The following is a 23,182-nucleotide window of genomic DNA, read 5'->3' as shown; positions in this document are numbered from 1 at the left end:
GGTGGAGGATGTGTTTGCTCACCATGGGAAAGAAAAACAGGATAGAGATGGCAATGTTATGCCACTCAGCCTCTTGAAACATGCAGTGCTGCCATCTCAGTTTCATATTAAGATGTGGAACAGAATGAATAGGTTGCGGGCAACACCGGGAACGAGGAAGGTCAGCAATGTCACAGTGCACAAAATGTACAACGAGACTAACAAGAGTCGCCACTGATTCTAGGGAAAATGGCAAGCCACTCTACATCTTTTCTAATTAATTTCCATGACTCATTATTATTATTATTATTTTTAGGTTTTTGGCTTTAGGAACACGAGTGGGATTATAGGAGGCTGATTATATTTGATTTCGAATGTTAATATTTTATTATTCTTACTTTTAATAATTGCGGGCTGGAGTGATAGCACAGTGGTAGGGCATTTGCCTTGCACGCAGCCAACATGGCCGACCCGAGTTCGATTCCTCTGCCCCTCTCGGAGAGCCCAGCAAGCTACCGAGAGTATCTCGCCGGCACGGCAGAGCCTGGCAAGCTCCCCGTGACGTATTCGATATGCCAAACACAGTAACAACAAAGTCTCCAATGGAGACGTTACTGGGCCCGCTCGAGCAAATCGATGATCAACGGGAGGGCCTTTACTTTACTTTTACTTTACTTTACTTTTTAATAATAATAATAATAATTATAACTGTGTTTGCTTGGGTCTCCTCAGCAATGCTCAGGGGGGGTCAGGGCCATTCCCAGTGAGTCATTCAGCTGGGCCTGGTGATGTGGAGCTGCTTCTGCACAGCGAGATGCAGGGGCCTAAGGCCCACTGGGTTACAGTCAGCATATCAGGGTATCAGGTGAGACTGGGGTCTGAGCTCACACATGAAGCTACGTGCGCTAGCCCTATGAGCTAGGGGGGCCCTTTCTCGAAAAATATTGTGATTAATGACAAAACATTTTATTCTCAGATTAGTATAAAAACATTATTATGCAATACTTGTGGGGAAAAAAATCTAATGGCTTACTATAGCTCATTTCCTCTAAGAAAGTGATTATGAAATTACAAAGAAAACAGGGGTCAGGAGGTAGTAGAGCAGTGAGGCTCACCGTGGCCTGGGTTCAAGTCTGAGTACCACATGGTCCTCATGAGTGAGCACTGGAAGCCCATGAGTACTACGAGGTGAGGCTCAGAAATTTCTGGTACCACAGACCCTGAGCGGCCTCACAGCCTTGGGCCCTGGCTCAGAACCACCAGCCCAGTTGGCTAACAGTGACTGTTAAACTCAGTAGCAGGGTGCACCCTGCAAAGTAAATAAATTATAAAAATTTTAGAAAACTAAGCTTGGAGCTGAAGACACAGCTCAAGAGGCTGAGCACATGCTTGACACGCAGGAGGCCCGGGTTTGATCCACATACCCCCTGATCTCCTAAGCGCTGCCAGAAGTGACTTCTGAGCACTGAGCCAGGAATAAGTCCCTGAGCACTGCTGGGAATGACCTCAAAACCAATAAATAAATAAACTCTGAGATCAAGGAAAAAACTCAAGCCCAATAGTCAATATTGAGATTCTTAGACCGGGCACCCAAAATAAAAGCTATAATTATGTGGGTTTGGTATTTTTTCCCCGCTGGTGGCGGGGATCACATCCAGTGGTGCTCAGGGATTATTCTGGCAGTCCTCAGGGCACCATATGGGGTGTCAGGGATCAAACCTGCTTCGGCTCTGTGCAGAACAACTACTATACCTGCTGTACTATCTTTTGCAACCTTAGTCACAGTCCTTAGAACACATAATCCTAGACTGGAGAGGGAGCACCATGAGCCGAGCACATGCTTTTCCCGTGGGAAGCAGGGGCTCAATCCTTCCTCTGTATGTTTCTCAAGTATGACCTTCTGAGCACCCCCAGATGTGGCTCAGTGCTAAAGTGCAGATCTTGCATACATGACGTTCAATCCTGGCACCACAGAATAAATCACAAGGCAAACAGCTATCAAGCAAATGGAAATAAAGAGGTAGTAGATGGAGAAACATTATCAAAGTAATATTGGAGATCTAATGAGAAAAAATAACCTCAAAGGTGTTTTATGTAATTTTAGAAAAACTTTAGTTTAGCAGAGACTAAATACTCCTTTAAACCTGGCCTTTAAGTTCTGGTGTCTCTGTTTTCAGGTGCTGGTCCATACAGGTGTAAGAGAACTGAAAAATTACCTGTCTCAAAGAGATTGTGCTGCAATGTTAATTTAACTCTGATTCAAAGCCTGTATTCTCAGTCACCAACACTGTTTCTCCCATTTCACATCTGCCCAAATTTCTCACCATTTAACCTAATGCATTATCCACCCTTTAGGATCACCTCAACTGTAAGGCTGCTGTTTCCTGTATTCTCATACCAGATTCAGGACTTTCAAGTTCTATGTTAGACCCCTCAGGGGTCACCTCATTTTCTCCTGCACTGATGCTCCAACTCAACACATTCGAACAACAGACCCTATCATTTTACCTCAGAACTTTCTCTCACGTTCAGTGTTTCCTGTCCAGTTCCTTTGTGATCACTTGCAGTCATCATTCCTTTCTCGCTTCTGATACTCAGTCTCTCTCCTCTTCAGTTCCACCCCACAGGCTGCTCTCAGGGACATCCTTCCCAAACACCAAATTCATCTACTGCTTACTGGCGCCTGCTAGTTCCCCATCTTCCTCCTCACAACTACTTCTCTTCAAGGCCAGGTTAAAGGAGTATCTAGTCTGTTAAAGTGAAGAAAGTTTTTCTAAAAGCACACAAACCAATTGTCACCCTTGCACTTTTTTTTTCTCTTCCTCAACCCAAATCTAATTTTTCTCCTCACAGAACACAGCTATCAGCACCTCCTATCTTCCTGCCGGAGTCCCAGACCTGGACTGAGAAGAACAAACATCCTCAAGCTGTGTCTCCCTGAGCTCTGAAAACACGAGCTCCTGCCATCTTTGGCATCTAAGTCAGTGTCTGTGTGATCACAAGACCTGCTCCTCCTCATCTTTTATCACCTCCGCTATCAGGTGAGTTGTCTCTGGCTTTTACTTGGTGTGACATCAAGTGGTTTACAGGCTTTATCTTCACAGCCCCTCGATGAGGCAGACACTGCTATTACTCTCATTTTATTATGAGAAGTCTGAGACACAGAGAAGTGAAGTAACCTGGCTGATGTCTTACAATTAAGTCAGTGGTGGAACTGGAACTGGAGTTTAAACTCTGGACTGTCTGACTGGAGGAGCAAACAAAGAAGCTGTTCTGTTAAAGATGCAATTTGGAATACCTCCCAGTGAGTAAGTTCCTTCTCTACAATGGGTCGAGTGATCATCGACTGGAGAGATCCTGAGGTTCTAATGCCACGGTGGCCTTTGCCATCATCTCTTTCTGACTCTTCACTTTTCAGATTTTAAGATCTTTTGATCTTTGGCCTTGAAGGAAGAAATAAATAATGGCTGCCTCATCATGATGATTCACCTCATGTTCAAGCTTCAGTCTCTGCCTTACCTAATCCATCTAGTAACAAGCACTTATTCTTTCTAGTCGTGGGCCTGACTCACAATATGGATGCTCTGGTATGTGCTAATGTCCCAATGCCTCCCACTAATTCACATCTCTCAGCTGCTGGGAACTTGTCTGAGAGCTGTGGCTGCTTGCACACACTATATTCAGGAACAATTTTAGGGCACCAGATGCTGAGACTAGCCACAGCACTGTCTACAATTCCCAAACTGCTTAGGAAAGATCTTGGAGAGCACAATACGAAGTGAAGTTAGACAGAAAGACACACTCTATAATCTCACTTCTAAGTGGACTCTCCAGATCCAAAAGCAAACGAACCACACATAGTATCTTCTCATACAGAGGAGACACGGGGAGATGCGAGAAGTAAAGGAGATGGATAAAATGGGTCAAAGGTACACATTTCCAGTGACAAAATAGTAAGTTATTATTTATAACTTACTTATAATTACATCCCAAAGGGATATAATGTATAACAAGTTGTCTATGGCAATAATATTGTAATATATATTTGGAAGTTACTAAGTGAATAATTTTTTTTTTGCCACTCCTTGTGATGCTTGGGGGTGCTTCTGGCTCTGTGCTTGGTATAAATCCAGGTTGTGCACCAGGGTTCACATGTTGCTGGGGGGGGGGGTGGTGGCTTAAACTTGGGTTAAACTTGGGCTCTCTACATGCAGAACGTGTGAAAAAAATAGTTCTATTAAGCGGTAAGGGGTTTGCCTTGTTTGCGGCTAGCCCGGCTAAGCCAGGTTCGATTCCTCCGCCGCTCTCGAAGAGCCCGGCAAGCTACCCGTGACGTATTCAATATGCCAAACACAGTAACAATTGGCACAATGGAGATGTTACTGGGCCCACTTGAGCAAATTGGTGAACTACGGGAGGACAGTGCTACAGTGCAGTGCTATAACAAGAAAAAAAATGTACCAATGATGGAGAGTAACTAGACTTACTATGATGAGCATTCTGTAAAGCAGACAAAAATTGTGTGTTGTACACCTGAAACAAATACAATGCTATATACCCATTCTATCTCAACTGAAAATAAGGAGCATGAATCAGCATCCAGACATCTCTTTGGTGTGTGTAAGGAGGATAGCCTTTTTCCCTTCGAGTCTCAGGATGCATGCCTAGTTCTGAAACTTCAGAAACATCTACCACTTTTATCTAAAACTACGGAATCATTCTCTTTAGAGGAATTTTAACATGGATCATGCTGATTCTGTACATTCTAAAGAATACTTAACTAGCTGACATGGCAGAGAGAAAAGAGGCCTATTAACCTTTATAGAAGCTAATGAATTTTAGAAATGAATGACTTTACAAAATAACTCCTGTTAGCAATTACGGTAGTTCCATACAATAAAAAGTACAACTATGGCACTAATTCGCTACTGAATGTGTAAACACACAGAGTGCAGTCTTTAGAACACTGCTTGACCTATAATTACTATTCAATCAAGATTAACACAATCATTATTACTAATACGAAAGAATGTGGAGTTAGTAAAATCAGAAAACATTTATTAGACATGTTTGTATGCTTCATACTGTGTCATGTATTAGAATATTAAAACAATCAGAAAACCACTGTTGGGGCTGGAGAGACAGGACAGCTGGGAATTTGCCTTGCACACGGCCGACCAGGGTTCAATCCCTGGTATCCCATATGGACCCCCAAGCACCGCCAGTAGAGATTCCTGAGTGCAGAGTTAGGAGTAACCCTTAAGCATTGCCGGGTGTAGCCCAAAAACTTGGAAAAAAAAAAAGAAAAAGAAAACCATTGTCATATTCTTTTAAAGTTTAGAATATAAAAAAAGACAGAAAAATCTAACCAGACAAATTTTAGGAACAGAAAAAAATTACAGATTGTCAGCTGAGATAGAATAGTCATGTAAGACATAACATTTAATAAGAAAATGAGAGAATGTCCCAAAGAGAAGAGCGTTCAAGGCTTCAAAGAGAAGAACTGGTACTATGACAGAGCTCGAGGAATAGAGAACATCTCTTAGTTCTGGGGATGAAGATAAAAATTTATTTTTATAGGGACCAAATGCAGTGGTGCTAGGGGGCTGGGGGCTACTTCCAGCCTTGCTAGGTCCCATGCTATGACATGGAGAATTGCTTGGGTCCCGGTGCTGGGCTGCAGGACTTCGTGATGCTCAGGGTCCAAGTAGAATTGAATACGGAGCTCAAGATTTCCCACATGTGCTCTCCCACCATGGTTCTCACTCACCCCTATTAACTTATTAAGCCCTAGATTAGCAGAAGATAACAAACTTAAAGGCATGCATATGATGAAAGAGTTACATGGGACTACATGGACTTAGGAAGAGAGGATGGCAAGTTACGCAGCAGTCCCCAGGAGAGGACCAGGCCGAGTTCAGGCTGACCACAGCAGTAAGTGGTCAAGTAGTTCAGGGTGGTGACTAATCGCAACATAGCTTGGTGGCATAAATGAAGAGAAAATGTTTTCTACAAAAGTTGTAAGAGCTAAGACTGGCATAAAAAATCACTGAAATAATTTATAGAAATCAGAAAAATATTGGTGTAGCTAAGACAGAGAAATTACCCAAGGGAATCAGATCTGGAGTAAAAGTTGATGAGCAACTGAGTTATGCAAAAATTATGTTGTGCTAAAAGGATGGCATCTATTGCATTTTAAGTAACTGTAACTGTTGAACTCATATCAACAAATGAGAACTGAAGCTATGAGAACAAGTAAGGTTTGGTTCTTCTTGGAAGAAAATAAAATTAAAGCTTTGGTGAAAAAGAGGCAGAAGTCAAGAGGGGGCGTTTTAAATAGAATCAGATGAAACAGAATGACTGTAGCAATTTCTTCATTCTAAAGCTTTTAAAGCATAAAAATAAAGCTTTCAGAGTCCATATGCTTAACCAAATGGAGAGAACAGCCCCATACATGAAGAATTATATGTGCTAAATTGAAGGATAAGGTAGAAAGAGCATGCCATCTGACATAATCCTACCATAAAAGCATTAAAGCATGACTCAGAGACTTAACCCACAGAAAGATATTATTAATAGAAACTCCTGTTTGCAAAACAGCACAAAAATGATATGCCATCAAAAACCAAAACAGTAAGGCCAAATTTTCCTTTCTATGTTTTCTTAAGAGAATATGTGGATTCTAAAAAAAAAAAATCTTTATGATTTCAATTGTAATTTCAATTTACATACAAATCAGAGGCTCTGGCCAATCATTTTGAATTTTGGTTGGTTGGAATGTATGGAATGTCTCTCCTTCCCACCTTATTTTTAACCTGAAAAGGTTTAAAGTTAGAAAGCACTGTTGCTGCTGGCCTTACAAACTTTCTGTTTCTTAAAAAAAAAGCAACGTTGAAAGATCTGTGGCAGTCTCCCCCATTTTATTATCTTACTGTCTTTATTACTTTTAAAAAGCACAACTTATGGGAAGCTGCTCAGGTATGCCCTTTGGTTTCCTTCCAAAATTATTTTTTAAAACATCATTCTTATCTTTTCTAAGGCACAGCCTAAATTACAAGGTAGATTTAAGATGACTCACAAGTATATATTATGTATATTTACAGATGTTTGTGTATTCATGAAGATTGAAGGGCACCTCTCAAAAACCTAGTTTCTACTAGGACGGTTTAAGGGAAAAAAAAAAGGTGAAACAGCTCTACTTTAAAATGCAAAGAGATCGGCTGGAGAAATAGTCCAGGGGTTAAGGTGCTTGCCTTGTACATTTCTGACCCTGTTTGATCTCCTGTGATTCCTGTACCAGCTAGGTGTGGCCCCCAAGCCAAAAATAAAATGCAAGAAAAAAACCCGATTTATGCAAAAGATAAACAAAAACTGAAATCAGAGTATTTCATTAAATTTTTTCATTCTGAACAATAACAACAAATGAGATGATATCAGAATTAAGGTAAAGGTAAAGGTAAAGGCCCTCCCGTTGATCGTCGATTTGCTCGAGCGGGCCCAGTAACGTCTCCATTGGAGACTTTGTTGTTACTGTGTCTGGCATATCGAATACTCTCGGTAGCTTGCCGGGCTCTCCGAGAGGGGCGGAGGAATCGAACTCGGGTCGGCCATGTTGGCCGCTTGTAAGGCGAACGCCCTACTGCTGTGCTATCGCTCCAGGAGCTGGAGCGATATCAGAATTAAGGAAAACTAATTTAATTTAACATGCAGTTGTTAAATGCAGTGATTAAAAGTGGTTAACATGCAAAGAGAAAAACCAGGCATCTCTATCCTCTGACTCAAGAAAACTCTAAAACTTTACAAGAGATTAATGTAGTACATGAAAATTATTCTGATCCATATAATAGGGGGAGTGTGTTGGGTCTCTTCCCATTTGTCCTTACACCCTTGCTCTATAATCCCTCCCTTTTATATTCTAGGAGGTCACTTCTTCATCCTCTAGCTGGGACCTCAGGTGACATGTGACACCTCCAGGGTGGACTGGGTGCTTCTATGGGTTCTCAACATCTCAGTATAGCCCCTTAAAGGCACACGCCACATCATTTTAGCATTGCTCTGTGCTTATCTGCCTCCTCAACTAATCTGAAACTAGGCTTTCTGGCAGGCGGACTCTCAACCTTTACTCATCTGTTTATCACAATACCTGGAAAAAACCACTTTTTTGTTTTGTTTTTGTTTTTTTAAGCACATGAATCAATGAGTAATGTGCTGTATCACCCATATGAATTGAAATGGGTCTACATTTTTAAAAAACCAGTCACTCAAAATATAGTCAGGTAGCTTGTAGGAATAATCTGTAGTGTTTTAAAACTTTAAAGTATGTTTAAAGTATGAGAGGTAAATGATTTTGATCTGGTCAGAATATTAGTATCTCTCTCTCTCTCTCTCTCTCTCTCTCTCTGTCACACACACACACACACACACACACACACACACACACACACACACCCTTCTGATGGTATGGAGGGAGAGTGACTTCCTCCCATTCAAGGAGCCAAGAGCCTACACTCCTATGAGTGTAAGGAGATGTGGAATTGTGCCCAGTCTGACCTAGCTGGGATGGGGTAAAAGCAGAGAAGACTCAAGTGCTTGTCCTTGAGATAGATCCAAAGCCAGAGAGCAAACACCAGTGACCCCAGAGAGGTGTCAGTTTCTTCCAAGTGGCTCCTTCAGAGCCTCTTTCTGCTACAGTGGCCGTGCCCTTTCCCTTCTTCTCAGTTCTGGTCCACTTGTCAAACCAAGCGCGATGAGAGAGCAGTAGCAAGTACAAAGGAGGAAGAGCTCCATAGCGCTGAGGGCTCCCTGGGGCCCCAGATGGGCCTGCTCTGCACGGCCAGTCCACACCTCTCCAGCCCAGGAAATTTTAAGCCTGGGCGGAAACTCCGGGTACAAACGTGAGAGCTTGCTCACTTCCAGCAAGCTGTTAAAGTTTTTGTTGAAAAGACCTTGGCAGCAAAAGAAATGACCTCATAGGACTTTATGGTGAGAGAGGAAAAAAAAGCCTAAGCCTTAAGAATACATATAATGACAACAGACTTTTGAGACCCAGGGCACAGATCTGGGTGAGTTCCTGAGAGTAAGGGTAGGGAGAGAGAGAGAGAGGAGAGAGGAGAGAGAGGAGAGAAAGAGAGAGAGAGAGAGAAAGAGAGAGAGAGAGAGAGAGAGAGAGAGAGAGAGAGAGAGAGAGAAAGAGAGAAATGGGCTACAGGCATTGAGGTTCCTAATGTAATATCAGTGCATGCAAAATGCAGTTGAGTTTCAGAAAAGTTATAGGTCAAGTATTGGAAAGATTTTCGTGACCAAATTCTACTTTCATGTTTTTGTGCCATACCCAGCGATGCTCAGGGATTACTCCTGGCTCTGAGCTAAGGATTACTTCTGGTACTTCAGGGGACCTTATGGGGTGCCAAAGATCAAATTTGGGTTGGCCACATGCAAGGCAAGCACCCTACCCGCTGTACTATCACTCTGGCTCCAACCAAATCCTACTTTCAAAATAGAGAGACACTCTAGAAACAGAGAGGCATACTGAGAGGCATTTCAGCTTTCCAAAGGATAGAAAGAGCGAGTCCTGTTTCAGCAACTCTGCCTTAATGCACATCAAAGTACAGGAGGAGCTGGCGCCCACATCCTTGCTCAATGTTCTAGCAAACAATCACTGCTGAGTGCTGATCTCTGCTTCCGGGCAAACCAGTCCTGTGACCCAGCTCTCTCTGGTGATGGCAAATACTGCAGCTGCAAATCTTACACGAAGGAATTAGGAAAGGGAGAAAGAAAGCCAGATGCTCAACACCAGACACCAGGTCGTGTGCTTTCCTGGGCAGCAAGCAGATAGTTCAACAACCTGGAAAGAGTGTCTGAGCTGGGCATGGGCTCAGAACTGTTCACATTAAAAAACAAAACAAAACAAAACAAAAAACCCCCATATGCTTACCATTTTTTTTTTCCTTTTTGGGTCACACCCAGCGATGCACAGGGATTACTCCTGGCTCATGCACTCAGGATTACTCCTGGCAGTGCTCGGGGAACCATATGGGATGCTGGGATTCAAACCCAGGTCAGCTGAGTGCATGCAAGGCAAACACCCTACCCACTGTGCTATCGCTCCAGCCCCTATGCTTATCATTCTTGTATTTTTTTTTAAGTTGTAAAATGCAGGCTGAGTCATCATGCACTCACACATGAATCCCCTTGAGTTTACATTAACTTGATTATAAGGAATAAAAATGACACTAGTTTTAAATTTTTTATCCCTCAGGGTCTAGACCTTACAGTTGTTTAAAGCTTAGTGCTAAGTTCCTCTAATATGAAACTCTATTTCCCAATGTGTCTGGCAAAACCCACAGGGGCACATTTGAGAGGATGGTTACGACATTCATTGTCCATGTCCTCGGTGAAGTGTCTGTTATCCTAAAGGCAAACAAGAGTGTGCAGGAGGGTCAGTGAGAGTTACCTAGCTGCTTCTCCCGCTCCTCACGACGCTCCCGGGCCAGTCGCTGCCGGTCATCAACTCGCAGCACGGGTGGAGGGTCTGAAAAGGAGAGAAAAAAGCATAAGAGCAAGAACAGATTTTAAAATAGAAGATAAATTTTTGTCCAGCACATTTAAATCAAATATTACTGTCTAGTATCAACTGGTACCTAATGACTATAGTTTCAGTAATATACTTCATTGCTATAATTCTTGGAAAATTTCCAAGCCTTTCCCTTCTATTTTTAAAGTGCATAAAAATGTAACTGTAGCTGTTTTGTCTGTTTTCACAAATGTATCCAGTATTTTGTGTTTTGGTGGTGCTGGAGGGCAGTGCTGTCAATCAAACATTTTGAGTTCTTAAACTACTGACCTTCTATTACTTTTATGCCTTAAGAAAATCTATTTGGAGAGACTGTATAGCGGAAAAGGTTTATGCTCTGGCTGGCCTCTATTCAATCTCTGGCACCACATGGTCCCCCAAGCAAACTTGGGTGCAGTTCTGGAGATCTGCGGTACCTGCAGGTGTGGCCTTTCCTGATGGCCTTTAATTACTGCAGGGGTGACCTGGATGATCCACAGCCCCACAGAGACTGAACGATACCACAGCCCCAGGCCCTTGTACTGAGCTGCCAGTTGAAAATGTTGGGAAGGGGCCCTGTCCTCATGAAAACTGCTTGAAGTCCTCCCTTCCCCCATCCTCCCCCGCCCCCCTCAATTAGAGACAGATGTGTTCGGTATCTGTTCTGTCGCTCACTACGCTAATCTGGCCATTCATCACCCACCTCTCCCAGTGTCACTAATTTTATTTTACTACCTATAAAATGAGGATAAAACTAGAACACAATATCCCTAATATCACAATAGGCATTAAATTATACTTTAAAGGGCGTTAGTATACTGCCCAGCATATACTAAGTCCCACTACATGAATTCATTTTATATATTGCACACTACAGGGCTGGAGTGATAGCACAGCGGTAGGGCGTTTGCCTTGCGCACAGTCAATCCGGCAGAGCTGGGTTCGATTTCTCTGCCCCTCTCGGAGAGCCTGGCAAGCTACCAAGCCTATCTCACCCGCGTGGCAAAGCCTGGCAAGCTACCCGTAACATATTCAATATGCCAAACATAGTAACAACAAGTCTCAAAATGGAGACGTTACTGGGCCCGCTCGAGCAAATCAATGAACAATGGGAGGACAGTGACAGTGATATTGCGCACTTACTATACTAAGTGCTCAAAGAAAACAGTCAATAAAAATAATGAGTATTTCTGTCCCAGAGGGTTTACAGTTTACCAAAAAATTTCAACCAGGAGCTAGAGCAATAGTACAGTGGTAAAGCATTTGCCTTGCACGTGACCAACCCAGTTTGATTCCATATAGTCCCTTAAGCACTGCTAGAAGTAATTCCTGAGTGCAGAGCCAGGAGTAACCCCTGAGCATTCCTGGGTGTAACCCCCCCTCCCCTGCCACTAAGGGAAGAAAAATTTATATATATGGAAAACAAAAGCTATGCAGAATTTTCTGCTGAGAAAAACATGAAGGAGACAAAAAAGAAATAAAAGGAATTAAGAAATGGCAGGGAATGTATAACATTTTAGCCAGGGGCCACATGGGGGGGGGAGGGTCGGGGAGGGAGTTGGCTACTTGTGGTGATAACTTATGCAAAACTTGATCCAAGGACACAGGGAAGAAGCTCAAAGGAGCAGAGTGCAAGTCTAGTATGCACGGGGCCCAGGATGATTCCCAGGGCAGGCACTGGAAGCTTCTCTGACCACTGTCAACTGTAACTCTCGTGGTGCCCAAGAGTCACTGGTCCAGCACTGAACTACCCAGTCATGCACCTGACCAAATATTGCTGGGCATTGGCCCTGGGTATATCCTGAGCACTGCTGGAGAGCCCCCTACCCCAAATTTAAAAAGAAAATCTCATGCTGAAAGTGAGAGGGCTAGCTAAGCAGATATTCTAAGAGATAGAAAGCAAGTGCAAAGGTCCTGGGGTTGTGAGTACTTAGTTTGTTCAGTAAGAAGGTGCTGGTACAAGAATGGAGTGAGATCCCTACGGGATGAGGGTACAGACAGAGCAGGCTCATTGGATAAGGCGAAGATGTTGTCACACTCTGGGTGTGACAGCTCTGGGGGCTTTCTGCATGCAGAGGATCCCACAAACAGGCTCACTCTGCTACCAGGTGAAAACATAAAAATAATCATGCTGGTGGTGATACTTACATTTAAAAATCAGGTTCATCTGTCCCTTTAGTAAAATGATAGCATATTTTTAACTCATATTAAAAATAAATTCACTGGAATGTTACTTGAGAGACAATATGGTAGAGCATCATCGACTGACTTAAAAGCTTTAATCCAAATGCCTCTCAAATATCACAGATTCTGTACAGCGAGGGGAAATAGGAGCTGCAGAAATGCCCTTTTGGAGTCTGCAACATGAGCAGGACTGGAGAATTCTATTCTACTCTTGATGTTTTGGTACTGGGGAGCAAACCTAGGTCTCCGACATATGAGGCAGGGACTCTCCCACCGAGTGAGAGCCCTGGCCACAGTATGTTGTGATTTGGTTTTTGTTTTTGAGGCTACACCTACAAGTGCTCAGGGGCTATTCCAAGTCTACTTTTCTGGGGCCATATGGTTCCAGGGATCAAACTACAAGATATGTTTTTAAAGAGAAAACAACTGGAACTAGGAATTCCTGGTTCACATACATGACAAGCATTCTGTATAATTAGCAGTCATTTAGAAGTTTTCATCTATTTTTTGTAGGAAATTTCATAGGAAATTATAGCTCCTAACCTAAAAAGATTTACTGCTAAAAATGGCATAGAGACTACCTCCTAAGCACTTTGTGAAGTTCCATATTTGAGGGGAAGGGGTGTTTAGTGGTCATTATTTTTGGTGAAAGGAAATGTCATAATAAAATGGTATTTTGAAGAATGAATATCTGGGAATGAAAATAGTCAGACCAGACTATTAATACTTATTAATTATTGTCCTTTAAATAATGAATTTACTCACTCATGAAAACTTATTTAAATGACACGAAAATAAACCTTATTTATAAAAGTCCTGAGTATACTATATGATATCTATAAAGCATTTTAATTAACTTAAATTACACTGACAAATTTTATTCACACACAATATGGCAATATACAAAATTTGATGTTTCTAGTTTTCTAGTATATGATTAATTTTATGCCAATTTTTGAAAATGTTTTAAAGATGGTCTTAACTTATGAGAAGTATAGCACACACTTACTTTCACTCCACCCCAAATAACCTGAATAATTTGAAATGCTAACTGGCATTTCTGTAGTAATGTGGCAATCTCCCATTATCCAGTGCAAATTTGTCTTTTAGATGCATAGTTGGAAACTGGGAGAGAATGAGATAACAGATTTTCCCAACCTCTCTGCTATCATTTCATATGAAAATTATGCTCTTCACAAGTAACAAACAGAACCCTGTAACACATGTGAAAAATAGCTGCACAGTATACTCCACAACTGATGAGTTACTCTAAGACAGGCCAATCTGCAGAGTGCAAAAGTTTCCAATTGCTTTCTTTACGATTAGTTCTATGTTGGGAAGTGAAGTAATTATAAAAGTATAATGAAGTTTTAGATATTAATAAATATGTTCACACAGAACCACAAAATATGTATAAAATCTCCTTATTTCAGTACCACAAGATAATAAATTGTGCATCATTAAATGACTTTTGTGAAGTTTAAAAAATCAAATCTGGGATTTGGATTGAAAGACTGTATTATCTAAAATAGTATTGGAGATTCAAAGCTGAGGAATAATTGAATCCTATAATAAATAAATATCAAAGTTATATAAAAAAGATTAGTTCTGTCATTATTATCATTATTCATCTGGAATTTGTTTTCAGAAAATAAAGCACTAACGAAGCAGTTCTAAAGAGTGTGGTGTCCAGTAAATGTGATAGGCTACTGATCTAAGTTGTTTTAATAATCTGAAACTAGAAAATATGGAGTTTCAGAGTGAAAAAGGACTTCTATTTAAACTCTCTCCTGATTGCATCAATAAAAAGGTGACTTTGGTGCTGGAATGTTAATAGCACCTGAGGCAGATTCACAATGTCTGTGAAAGGTTGAGGGGAGAAGGTGGCCTTGTAGTCTGTGTTTATGCTATATCCCCCATGTCTAGGGCTGTATTATACATAAGAGAGGACATTCAATACCTTTTTATTGAATGAGTGAGCAAATGACCTTGGCTAACTTTCAAAACCTTCCAATGCAGCAAACTAAAAATAATCTTTTATTGGACATCGGACTTACCTTTATTGATAGGATTTTAACAACAACAACAACAAAAATAATAAGTGCATGTTCCAAGTAAACAGTGAATGTTCCGTAATTGTCTGTCTCTCATTTCTCCCTTCACATCACTTTCCCCTGGAACGATTAGGTATAGAAAATAATCTAACATTATGGACATTACATTTATGTTTCCCAATAATCCTAACATGTTAGGATCAAATTAATTTACTGGCACTCAGATTGAAAAATGGTTTTATTGAGTGGGTGTGGGTCAGCTGGGCCACTCCTGGCTGTATTCAGGGATCGATCACACCTGGAAGTACTCAGAGGACCATACTCGGTACCTGAGGTCCAACTGGAATCAGTCTTGTGCGAAGCAAGGGCCTAAGCCCTATACGGTTCCTCTGGTCTTCAGGAGAAAAAGTTTTAAGAGAGTTTGAACATTGGTGTAAGGAAGTTTGCTGCTGTACTCTGCAGCCAGCAGTGACCCCCTGATCACCAGGTCAGCAGTAGGGCCAGAACACTGCCTGTGTGGTGCAGAAACCAAAATAAATTAATGGGGTGACACTGCAAACCAGGACATTTAATTAGTGAAAGGGAGTGTTGTTGTTTTTAAGTTTTACAGAAAGTTAACAAACTATACACTACCCTAACTCACATTCAATAAAGTCAGAAAGTTTTACCCAAGCTAACCCTCCAATGTCCTTATTGTGCTCTCCCAAGATATTTAGAAAAACAGTATGGGAATTTTTATAGTAAATCTTTGTTTATTTGTTATTTTTGGGCCACACTCAGCTGAGCTCAGGGCTTACTCCTGGCTCTGCACTCAGGGATCACTCATGGAGGTCTCAAGTGACAGTACTGGGTGCCAGGGATCAAATCCAGGTTGGCCCCATGCAAGGCAAGGCAAGCCCCTACCCTCTGTACTACCTCTCTGGCCCTAAATGTCTTTTATATACCATTTCTTAGCTCAAGAAAGTTGCAAAGGATGCTCTAAAAACAAAATCTGAGATAAAATGTCTCTGTATTTAACTTAGCTTTAGCAACAGAAATGAAAAGGCCCCACAAAGAGGTATACAATAGGAGTGGAGATTTCTCTGTCCTTTGTTTTCTTTAGATTCTGTGTAGATCTCGACACTGTGCAAGAATTAGCTATTACTATATTGGTTTATTCCACCATAACATCAACTAGAGTGCAGTAATTCTCTCTTTCTGTTTGCAGGTGTTGGGAGGGGGACACCCCGCTGTATTTAGGGCTTAGTCCTAGTTCAGCACTCAGGGATCCCTCCTGGTGGGGCTCAAGAGTATGACATGGGGTGCCAGGGATCAGACCCGGGTTGGCTGTGTGCAAGGCAAATGCTTTACCCACTGTACTATCACTTTGGCTCTGGGATTGTCTTATTTTAGTAATAACTCCCGAGTATTTACTCTAATACCACATGAATGAGTTATCAGGATATAAAAATATAAATTGCATAATAAAGAACAATAGAAATTAGAAGCAGAGATTGAAGGGATAGATAGATTTAAAAAATATATAAATCATTTATCTATGTTTAATTTTCACAGTAAAGCAAACTATTTTCATGCAAAAGAATGCTTTCTACAGGAAGCTCATTTTAGTGTAAGGAGCAAAAGTCCACTAGGTAAGTAAGGTCTGTAACTGTAGGGTCCTGTTTAGGGTCCTGTTTTTTTTTTTTTAATTTTTGGGTCACACCTGGCGATGCTCGGGGGTTACTCCTGGCTCTGCACTCAGGAATTACACCTGGTGGTGCTCAGGGGACCATATGAGATGCTGGGAATCGAACCCTGGTCGGCCGTGTGCAAGGCAAACGTCTTACCTGCTGTGCTGTCACTCCAGCCCCTAGGGTCCTGTTTTGCTCATATAACATGACTCAAAATCTATCCACTAGGACAACTAAACAAATATAACAAAATGGATGGGTGTAGATGGACATGTGGGTGGATAAGGGAATGAATGAAAGGGCAAGCTCACAACTGAGGGAAATCTCAACTTGTTGATAAAAATCCAACTAAAACAACACAGTACTTGTCACTAAAGGCTGCTTATGGAATACTTAAAACACTATTTGCAATTTGTCTTCTACATGGCGAGTTTTATCTACTATATTTATCTACTCTGTTCAAGACCTTTTCCACATGGAAGAGAATCTCAATACTGAGAACAATAGGAATGTTTTCTATGCAGCTAGATGCAGTCATATCCAGTTTCTATTCTCACTGATCACTGTTCATGAGTGACCTCAGATTGGATGCTGTACAACAAAGACTTTCCAAGCATTTCCTGGGGTGCTCAATTTGCCTTTACCTCTCTTGATTGTCTCTTATGGTCATACTGTATATGTATCTCTCCTAGGAACATACAATAGTTGCTGGGTACCTAGATGCAATTTCATCCTCTATTTAGTTGTTTGTATTATGTTTACAGACTGCTGCTGCTGCTTCTTTCTTTCTTTTTTTAAATATAAACTGAGTCATCCTCTGTTAAATGAAATTACTGCGTAGGTACATTGTCATTGCAGGGAATGAAAAACTCAAACACTTCTATACCAACTTTGCTATGTGTCAAGATCACATAATTTTTGAAAAAGTAATAAACAAGATATGCAATAACCCTGGGCATATAGTTACCAACAGTCCTGCTGTGTTTAGCACTTCAAATAGAAAAGTAAAACTGTCGTATCTTCTACAATGCTTGACAGTGAGCAATACAGGTGCATAAAGCATCATTACATTGATACATGACCATAAGAGGTGCACTAGGAATGTGCTTGAATCTTCATTTAAGTGAGAAAATCAAGACTTTGAGAGAAGCCAGTAGGGGGTATGTACTGTGGGTATGTACTTTGTCAGGGGCCAAGATCTCCTAAATTCTAACTTGGCTTTAAGGCTTGTGGACAAACATTTTTTTCCCACCCTACAGCAAAAGCTGAGTACCATACCTGGTTTATTGCCTGAGAGGGTGCTGTTTTGTCCTGAAATCGAAGAGGAGGGCCGGTTGGTGGCAGCAGTTTTCTTTTCATGCACTTTGTAGTTGTCAGGAGCTATACAAATGAGACAGAAGGAACAGACATTTAGTTTCTTCAAACTTATTCAGAAAATTCACCTCTTCCACATTTGCTGTTGACTTTTCTTTCAGGTAAAGGCTTGATTCAAGAAATACAAGGGTGAATTAGTTGTTTTTGTTTTTGTGGTCAGGGGTCACGCCCATTGTTGCTCAGGGATTACTCTTGGCACTGTACTCAGGAATCTTTTCTTGTGAGACTTAGGGAGCCATATTGGTACCAGAGATTGAATCAGGGTTGGCTACATGCAAGGCAAGTGCCCTACTCACTACCATCCTTATTCTGACCCCAAGGATGAGTCATTTAGAACCCCATCTCCTATAGTTATGCAAAGGAAGTATATATCCAAAATTCAATGGTTTTTAATGGAAATTTCCCACCATGTAAAATTTACGATGTTAGTTTCCACCACATGGGATTCGAATTGAATTCCACCAGGTGGATGCATAATGGGTTTTTAAGTACTCTGGTCTTGGTTCTTACAAAGTTAATGTGTTAGGAAGCAAAAAATTCTAAGAACATAACTAAGAACAATATACTAAGATTTTGAAAAAGACTTAGACCAAAGTTCAGTATTAAAGGTTATTAAAGAGACTAAGGGAAATGCATTTGAAGAAAGGAACAAAGAGCAGAAACACCAGGTAATTCTCTGGTTGGGTAAGAAGAGGGTTCTCCAAGTCCAAGTAAAATTTTCAATTTGATATGATTTCAATTTGATATGGTTTCAAATTTGATAAGATTTCAATTTGATATGGTTTCAAAGAATAGCTAAAAGGAGTTCTTCCTACTCTTTCTCAGAGAAATCATGTATAAAACCACACGCACGATTTTCTCTGCCTCAAAACGTGCTCCACCTATGGTCTTCACCATGAAAACAATTCCATTCTCTGGGTTGACTAGGCCTAGCAGTCATCCTTGACTTCTATCACCTCTTACATTCAATCCTTTACTTTAGTTGTAGCTTTAAAAAAAAAAATCTCATTTTTGCCACTGCCTTTCTGAGTATCTTCCCTGTGTGACTGCAATAATCTTAACTAGTCTACCTGATCCAACCACTCACCCCTTCTATTTTCTTCTCAGTAGGTGGGGTCGAAACGTAAATCCTTTCTTGTCATTCCCAGTAGCCAAACTCTCTACAGCTGCTGTCTCACTCAGTAAAACTCAAGGTCTCCATCACTGCCTGGAAGATTTTATACAATTTGGCTTTTACTTGTACTACTTTTTCCTCGTATTTACTCTGTTCTACTTGTATTGCCTGACTGATTCCATCCATCTATCTCAGCATACCCTGAAATGCTGTCCTAGATATCAACATGGGTCTCCATTCACTCTCTTTCCCTGCTCTAATATGACATCAGAGACTCTCCTTGTTCTGAAGACAGCAACCTCCATGACCCCCATTACTTCTTACCCTGATTTCTTTTGTTGATCTTACCCCCGATACACTATATATTCATTATCTACATTAAACTCAGAACTAGATAGTACTTAGAGAACCAGAATTATATGCTCAGGGATATGATAGTAATTGCTTCAGGAAGACCAATTTTTAAAATGGTATCCAACATGTACTGAAAACCGATTACTAAAATTATGATCTCTAAATGGGAGAAACTGAATTTTTTTATGGTTTTCTATCAATTAGGATCAGCTAGCATAGAAAAGCATAGATTAAGTTGTAAAAATATTAAAAACTGTCCAGTTTCAAATGATTTGCTTTAAATAACACCTTCAAATGTAAAGGTGAATTGGCTTGAGCTTCCTTTGCTGTATTTGTAGAAAAGGTCTATAAAGATTCAGAAGAGAATGGGCAGAAAGCAAATAAAAAGTGAAAGAGCAAAAGGCTTTGATGAGAGGTTTCTGATACAATTTTGTCCTTGGTGGAAGTATCTCTTATGATGAAGTATGGGGACAAAGCAAGCTAAATCCCAGGGGAGCCAGGACAGGCCCTGACACTGTTTTAACAAGAATGTCAGAAAACATGCCAGTTTCTGTAACACTGTGATAAGACATGCTCTCAACCTGCCTGCCTCAAGAAAGTTGCCAGCTTGCTCTAAGCTGCAGTGGAGATGACGAATATATATGGTATATTATATATATATGTATGTGTATAAATATATATATATATAGTGTAACAGTCTCAAATCCAAACATCGTATTTGTAAGCTTTGTGGCTCATTATGGACAGGATAACCTTTCCTCTGATTCACCAAGTTAATTTTCTTAAAACTGCCCAGAAAGAAGTTAATAGTTAAAAAGATAAACAGAGAGAAGAATGCCCCACAGATTTGAAGTCATGGATTATAGTTTTCTTCTGACGGCTCCTTTAAGCTCACAGCAAGTAAAGTCTTACTCAATTAGTAAATGAATTAGAAAACCTTTATTTGTTATTTTTAGTTAACTGAAAGAGAATATTAATTATTTATATTTCCAATGCATTCATTTCTTTCTTAGCATGGTAAGCTTAATAGAATCTTTCCTTATGACTGAGCATTTGCAATCTCCCCAACTCCTGATAAATAAGTATCAACTCTAAGTGAATTTTATGGAAAAGAACTAGGGAAGAAATTAGAAAGACTAACAAACGTTCATTGCAAGTGACTTTTCCAAATAATCCCCAAGAGAGGGGCCATGGACTAATACGATCAGATTCACAGTGGTACACCCAAAAACCCCGATCAAGGGCTGGTGTTGGGGACACATTGTCATTTACTTTATTGTCTTGAAATTCAAATGTAAAGGGCTGGAAGGTGGCTTAGCGGTGGAACCCCTGCCTTGCATATGAGAGGCCATTAGTTTGATTCCCGGCAGCTGTGAGGGAAGGAAGGCCGAAAGGAGACTTACATTTGAAAAATAAATTTCAATTAAGCTGGAGGTCTAATTTCTTAAATTTCAACTTATCTACTTCTGACTTTTACTAGATTCACTCTAGCTGAATATCAATCTGCCACTGAATTGTCATCTGGATCTCAAGGATTCATCTGAATTCCAGAAGATCCACTAACTCCTACTCATAAAAATACAAATTTGGATTCTACATTATTTTTCTGGTTATGTAAGACTGAAAGGTTAGACTTGGTAAAATAAAAGTAATACAAACTGTTAGATTTGTTTGGCCAAAGATGATTATATTGCCTTTTCCTCTCTCCTTCCCCTCCCTCTCTCCCTTTCTCTTTCTGCCCAGGTTAAGATTTAACACAAGGGTATAAATCCTTGACCTCACACTTAAATGCTCAGGGCTACTGTTCTGGTTACCACTACAGCATAAAAATATTTAAAAAATTGGCAGCTAAAACAACCATTTTCTTTCCCCCACCCCCCCCCTCACACCCTGCAGTTCTCAGGGATGACTACTGGTGGGGCTCAGAGTATCATATGTGGTGCCAGGAGGGAGTCACATGCAAGGCAAGTGGTGCCTAATCCCTTATACTATCTCCCTACAACCAAAACAACCATTTCTTTTGCTCACACAGAGTTTAGTTAGGCTATTCTGATTGTCTTGTTAGGGTGTGACCCTTTCTTCCCACTACCCCAGGTTCTACCACGTGACCACTACTATTTCCCGGGATAAACAACCAGAGCCTTCATCCCATTTTTCTACCTATCATTCCCTTCCTATTCCTCCCCCACCCTCCCCAAACAGACCTGGGTTTAAACCTGAGTCCTGCTACTGACAGGCTGAGTGACCTTCAGAATGCTTCCTGCCTTCTCCAAGCAGGTGACAGGAGTGACGCGGCCTAAACTCATAGGGTCACTGTGAAGACAGATCTGGCTGACTGAGATGCCACGTAGAGCGAGGCACACAGCAGGTGTTTAATGAACAGTCCCCTTTGCCTTCAACCTTTGAACATGATTTCAAAGAGGTGCCGGGCCACCCACATCCCAGGCCCCTGGAAGTGTGGACAGGTGAGTGGGGCGAGCTCGGAAGTCTCAGCACATCACCTGCCCTGCAAGTACTCCCTAATGTAGGAAATGGGGTTTCTGGCTCCTGGGCGCTATTTTCATTCAACACAAATGGGGTAAGCAGATCTAGGTCAGCTTGGTGACAGTGTCTGGTGGCAAGGGGGTGGGGTGGAGTGACCAAGGTGGCAGGTGGGTTCAGCTTCATTGCTGGGTGCAGAGGTTTTCAGCTCAGCTACAATCGTACCTTCTAGGGTCCCCGAGGGCTGGGCTCAGGGGATAACCTGATCTGTAAAGAGCTAATCAACAGTTCTTCTGGAACCCAGACAGATGACAGTTATTACATGAAAGCAAATTCAGACTTTGAAAAAAAAACCCCTCCATCGTAATAATGGGAAAATAAAGAATCCCAAGAGAGTTTCTTTTAAAACATAAACTATAGAGAATATTACAGTCCTAGAATCCAGTGAAACAGGAATGTATTCAGTCTAAGACTTTTAAAATTTTAGATCTGGAAATCCCTTGGTAATGAGTAGGCAGGTTTGCATACACCTTAAAAAAATGTTAAGACTATTTTAAAAATGAGTCAGGTGCTTTTCTAGTATTACAGCTTCATAAATTCTCTTTCCTTTCTTTAAAAGAGAAAACTAAGCCTACCATGATGCTCAATAAATCTTCGTTAGCCTTATCCAATCATTATTGATCTTCCCGCTAGCTTGAAAGCTTTGTTCCATTAGCGTCTCCACGTGAGCGAGTGCTCAAGTACAAGAGGAAGGACACAGAGGCATATTGTGCTCTGGGACTGTCTCTCATTCAGCAAAAAACATTCAGCAGTTCGAGTAAGTAAGTGACCCCGAAGTGCACCTACCATCCAAATCCTTGTATGGCTCAGGAATTGCATTCCTGCATGCTTAATTTAGTAAAAAAAAACAAACTAATCCTAATGAGGAATTTATGATTCCAACCTATAAGACCAACCTCGGTTTGAATCTCACTGAAAGACAGGAGGCTGGAAGGCTGGAAGGCTGGAGGGATATTGGATTTGATGCTTCAAATTTAATCTGCAGTGCCATAAGGTTCCCCAGTTACCACTGGACATAGTTCTGGGGATGATGGAGTATTCTCAGCACTGCAATACTCAGGCAGCTCTGTAGCCTCGGACCCTGACACCGAACCGGAAGCGGTTGGCCTACAATTGCCAGGAATGGTCACTGAGCCCCCAAGTACTGCTTGGGAGCACTCTTGTACCCCACTAAAAAGATAGGCAATCTGAACACCCACAAGGACAATACATTTTGGTTACTATTTAAAATAAAATATGGAATTGGGGCCCGGATTGTAATTTAGTGCTTTGTATGAATAAGGGCCTGGGTTTCATTCTTTCTTTGACAGATCAGTAAACCCTAACTCTTTTCAAAAGCAACTGAATATATATGTTCTTA

The 23,182-nt window shown here is 41.1% G+C and overlaps 1 protein-coding gene across 6 annotated transcripts in view; it reads right to left on the bottom strand.

The window, feature by feature from the left end:
• Positions 1 to 23,182, bottom strand: part of MAP7 (microtubule associated protein 7) — a 165,391-nt gene that overhangs the window by 45,833 nt on the left and 96,376 nt on the right. For all 6 annotated transcript variants that reach the window (XM_056125987.1, XM_056125986.1, XM_056125985.1 and 3 more), the window contains exons 2-3: positions 17,718 to 17,819; positions 10,433 to 10,510 (exon numbers count right to left, since the gene is read on the bottom strand). In XM_056125987.1, coding sequence (XP_055981962.1) covers positions 10,433 to 10,510; positions 17,718 to 17,819 — 180 coding nt within the window. The remainder of the gene's footprint in view (positions 1 to 10,432; positions 10,511 to 17,717; positions 17,820 to 23,182) is intronic.

Source organism: Sorex fumeus, unplaced genomic scaffold (genome assembly GCF_029834395.1).
Source record: "Sorex fumeus unplaced genomic scaffold, SorFum_2.1 ptg000061l, whole genome shotgun sequence".
NCBI classification, from domain to species: Eukaryota; Metazoa; Chordata; class Mammalia; order Eulipotyphla; family Soricidae; genus Sorex; species Sorex fumeus.
This window is presented reverse-complemented; position numbering and strand designations above follow the sequence as displayed.